The sequence below is a fragment of the Euprymna scolopes genome, unplaced genomic scaffold (genome assembly GCF_053919585.1).
Source record: "Euprymna scolopes isolate OS-2025 unplaced genomic scaffold, ASM5391958v1 sca10, whole genome shotgun sequence".
In the NCBI taxonomy this organism is placed as follows: domain Eukaryota; kingdom Metazoa; phylum Mollusca; class Cephalopoda; order Sepiida; family Sepiolidae; genus Euprymna; species Euprymna scolopes.
This window is the reverse complement of record NW_027633103.1, coordinates 87,197-92,500: the sequence shown is the minus strand read 5'-3', so window position 1 is coordinate 92,500 and position 5,304 is coordinate 87,197. Positions and strand designations below refer to the sequence as shown.

Genomic DNA, 5,304 nt, shown 5'->3' with positions numbered 1-5,304 from the left:
TTTCATGAATTACTGCTGAAGATCAATGTAAGATAATATAAGGTCGAAATAGAATTTTATCTTCTAATTTTCTAATATTAAATTAAACTATACTTATAATCAATTAAAAACTCATAATAAGTTAATTAATGAACGACTAATTAAGTAATCGACAAACTTATAATAGCTTCATAAATTCATAATTAATTATTTGACAGAGTTGTAATTATTCATAATAAATAACTTGGCAATTTGATAATTATTTCACACATTCATAATTATTTGACAAACTCGTAATTAATTAATTGACACATTCATAATTAATTGACAAACTCAGAATTACTTGACATACTCATAATTAATTGACATACTCCTAATTAATTAACAAACCAATAATTAATTACATAACATAATAATTAACTGGCATATTCCTCAATAATTGATAAAATAATAATTAATTAATTTGCTTATTTAATAACTTTACAGTCCAATAATTAATTAACATACTCATAATTAATTGACAAGCTTATAATTAATTAGCTGACAAGCTTATAATTGATTGATAAATATATAAATTAATTGATGAATTATTAATTAATGAATGAATTAATTAATTGACAGATTCAATTAATCGACAAACAATTAATCAATTGAAAAATAATAATTAATTAAAAATTTGTCATCACTTAATTGAAAATCACGTAATTAATTAGAAACTCATAACTGAAAATGAAATACATAAAAAATAAATAACATTAATAATCAAAATTATTCCTCATTATAAAAAATTATTTTACATTTGTAAAATAAACGATTTTGTTTGACATTAAAAAATAAACAAATAAATAAATTCTATTTATGTATACATATACATATATATATTTATGTAGATAGATAGATAGATAGATAGATAGATAGATAGATAGATAGATAGATAGATAGATAGATAGATAGATTTATGTACATGTGCATATATATCTAGAAGATGGGTGTATAAATGTACACAATTTATATTGAATAATGAATGATATAAATTTAAATTTAAAAATTGGTTTATACCAAACGTATACAGTTATTTTCAACTCCATAGATTAGTAATTCATTTACTTTTGCCTGTTCAGTACTAGCATGAAATCAAATGTATGGATAACCAGTCGTGAAATATATCCAACTTCGAAAATTTAAAACTAAATTTGAAAGCACAAAAACATTCCATCTTGAACGTATTTACCGTGTGTGTTAATGAAAATGATAAATTCTCCTACAAATACGTAAATAAAATTCAGTTTCAGGGATTTAACTCTTACACTCAGAAAATTACAAATATATATTAATTAGCCGAAATAAATGGGATACTTTTGTTTTTAATCTCAGAAACATCATTTATCGCAAGCAAAGTTATTCACCTTTCAAAGATATAAAAATATAAAATAATTAAATAAATTAACAATTTTCTTTTGAGCATGTCAATTATTATTATTATCTAAAGCGAAAATATTAATTAATTAAATTATTTGCCTTCGCAGATTTTTAAAGAAATATATAATTGTGGATAAAAATATCTTCTTGTTCAAAGAATTCAAATAAATAAGCAATTTTATCAATTCGCTCAAAAATCGCAACGAAATATTAATTAAAAGAGATTAATATTAACGAAATATTAATTAACGAAATATGAATTAACGAAAATCCATAATCTCCGTATAACTAAAACAAATATTTTTCTTCAAAACTCATCAATAAAAAATAAGTAAAATCATAAGTGGAAATCACGTGACCAAATAAATCAAAATGGATGAAATTAACTTCCGGATCAATTTAACTTTCGGCAGCGACGCAAATCCGAACGTATTGGATAGTAACCGGGAAGCCTACTTGTTTCATTTTATCTTCTGGGGAATCGTCGTGCCAATTATCGTCTTATTCGGTTTCATCGGGAATATTCTGACCATTATTGTTCTCTGGAGAAAAGAGATGCACTCAACTACGGTGTTTTATCTTCGAGCTCTCGTCGTCACAGACACGGCAATTCTGGTCCTTGCGTTCATCACCCTGACACCAGTAAGTGTATCAAACTACACCAAGACGCTAGAAAGATTCAACGAAGTGATCTACCCGATCATCTTCACCCCGTGCAACTATTTGGTGATGACAGTGCAAGCGATAAATGTATGGATCACGGTAAGCGTAACAATCGAACGATACGTCGCCATTTGTCATCCTTTCACGTCGATAAGATTACTGACGCGTCGCAAGGCACTAGTCGTGATTGGCTCCATTACAATTCTGTCAATTATCTACAACCTGCCCCGTTTGTTCGCCACGCACGCTGTCGAAGACGTCGAGAGTGGTGTCTACAACCTAACGGAGACTGACTTCGGAAGAAGCAACCTATATATGCAAGTCTACAGCGGGTTTATGTATTCGATTCTCATCTTTGTCGTGCCGCTGTGTGTGCTCTTCGTATTAAATGTCCTGCTCATTGTCGAGTTGATGCGCATGCGCCGCCGACGGACTGGCATGAACATCGAAGAAGACAACGAAGCCAACATGAGCCGCGTCCTTGTGCTCATCGTTGTCGTCTTTATCGTGTGTCAGACACCCGGTCTGATAGCACAGTTTAACTTTCTCTCCCAAACAGTCCTGCTAAAGTGGCTGGCGATCAGTAACACCCTATTCGTCCTCAACTCCTCCGTGAACTTTCTCGTCTACACGGCTGTTGGTCGCAAGTTCCGGAAGGTCCTGCTAAGGACGTTTCGACCAATGCTCCTGAAAACGCTTGGAGCGTGTCGCCTGGAACTCTCGGAAGAAATAGAAACCCGGACGAGCATCATCAACGACCACCACGAACTAACCACTATGAACGACCAGCCGAACGAGACAGAACCTATAAGAACAACGCCATCTTAAAAAAAAGACAAAACAAAGAAACAGATACTACACTTTAAGCAGCAGACTTAAAATGAGTACCACTCTGGCAGAGTTTGGTGCCAGCTGCGGTTTCTGGAATTTTAACATCAAAGGAATTTGTGTTACTCATTGCTTGGTTAAATCGGCAATATTTGTAGATAATCGATGATCGATTTTAGATGAAATATTATAAAGGATTAAGATTATCTTTCGGTTTTTATTTACATAATCCTCGGGACATCGAAGTGTACATAAAAATCACAATCATTGTTTGGTTTAACGAATACAGATTATCTACAAATATATTTGACAAAATGACAATATATATATATATATATATATATATATATATATATATATATATATATATATATATATATGTATAAGGTAGTTATGGAATTTATAATAAAACGTAATGAAAAATGAAAAATAGGAAAACAGTAAAATTGTTTACATATTCATGGACGTTTCATCGTTATTGTTAAATAACTTTCTGGAGTGGCCTGATTTGACAAAATTTCAAATTTTAAAATGGTGTGGAAAAAAATTTTTCTATTATTTCTTTTTTTGTTTTCCCCCAGATATATCATCAGAATTCATAGATGCGCCATACTATTGTGAATTTTAGTGTCTATGTTTTCGAAAAACAAAACGAAACGAAGAAAAACATTGTTTCTTGTATCATAGACGAATCAGGTGTTTCAAATATTGAACTGAAAGTTTTTCTTCAAATTGCGCATCTTGGGCAAATCTTTAAACGATAAAGACGAAAAGTCTATGAACATGTAATAAATTTTAAGTATTCTATTATTCATTTTGCATACATACATACATACATACATACATAAATATATATATATATATATATATATTATAAATTCAAACCATTGTCGAAAATTCTCCATCCAACCACAGTCGTACATTATATATATATATATATATATATATATATATATATATATATATATATATATATATATAGTACACATCATACACGCACACATACTATGGATATTAACTGGAAAAAAACTTTATTCAATTCATATAACGTTTATCTGAAATGTATATATCTTCAGAGATGTAAAAGCCAAGAGATGGCTACATAAAAATAATCAGAAAAAAAAACATTGCAATATATATATATATATATATATATATATATATATATATATATATATATATATATATATATATATATTCCTTTGGCTGTGTATATGCCTACGTTTGAGTCTATGTGTACGCATGCGCGTGTGTTTTAAAAGAACTTATGTAATTGTATTTCTCCAAGATATCTATATAGACGTTTCGATATAGTTATGTAATAATTTTATATATATATATATATAGGATTTTGAAAAAGTTCATCCTTTGAATAGAAAAAACATTTTTAAAACCAATGGATTGGTATCTATTTAAACGCCATGCTATAGACTGCTCAGTGCTATAGATTTGATACACACACGAAATTACCAGTCATCCCTCAGCTTCAAACATTACACCGAGTTTTGTGCTCATGAGAGACAATCGTTAAATGTTAATAATGCTGTGGTTTAATTCTTACTTTAATTTTTATTTTTGAAACATAATTATTTAAATATAATAAGGACTTCGAGAAAGTTACGTGGGCTTTTTTCTGTTTTCTACTCGTGGTAAAAAAAAAAACAATGTAATGCTGTACTGTAATGTTGGAATCTGTAGACTGACTCACCAATTTAAGAATTATATATATATATATATATATATATATATATATATATATATATATATATATATATATATATATATATATATATATACATGAAACATGCAAATATATAGCCATTAGTTTTTGTTTGACCTTAGGGTACTGACATTGAGCTGATTTGATTCTTGTATTATTTTGAGTGTATGATGTTATAGATTGGTTTAAACCTCCATTGTCTTCAAGGTTAAATGGTTAAATATACTATATATATATATATATATATATATATATATATATATATATATATATTACAATTAAATTAATGAAATGAGGTGGATGTCGCCTAATGTCATTTCACAGAATCTCTTATATAGACAAACCGATCTCATATTTTAAAAGATGTGAAACTGTATGAACCCCTAAGCTCCTTGGTTATCGATAAAGTAGTTGTTCAAGTACATTGCATCTATGAAAGGGTGCATATACCGTAAAACGTATATATATATATATATATATATATACATATATATACATATATATATGTATATACACATACATATATATGTACATATATATATATATATATATATATATATATATATATATATGCTTAAGAATTAATAATAAGAGCATAATGTCTATTTATTCAAGGTGATAGATCAGACTAACATAATGCCATACAAGCCTAGTGTTTCGCTGGATTTACTTACAATGATAAACAACACGTACTT

The 5,304-nt window shown here is 28.5% G+C and overlaps 1 protein-coding gene across 1 annotated transcript; it reads left to right on the top strand.

Moving 5' to 3' along the window:
* Positions 1 to 1,376: 1,376 nt before the first annotated feature.
* LOC145273625 (FMRFamide receptor-like) lies at positions 1,377 to 3,790 on the top strand. Its single transcript, XM_080127074.1, has one exon. The coding sequence runs from the start codon at positions 1,771 to 1,773 to the stop codon at positions 2,887 to 2,889; it is 1,119 nt and encodes a 372-aa protein (XP_079983200.1). The 5' UTR covers positions 1,377 to 1,770; the 3' UTR covers positions 2,890 to 3,790.
* Positions 3,791 to 5,304: the final 1,514 nt, after the last annotated feature.

Coding starts and splice junctions, on each gene's coding strand:
- LOC145273625 (XM_080127074.1), top strand. CDS start 1,771: ATGGATGAAATTAACTTCCGGATCAATTTAACTTTCGGCAGCGACGCA.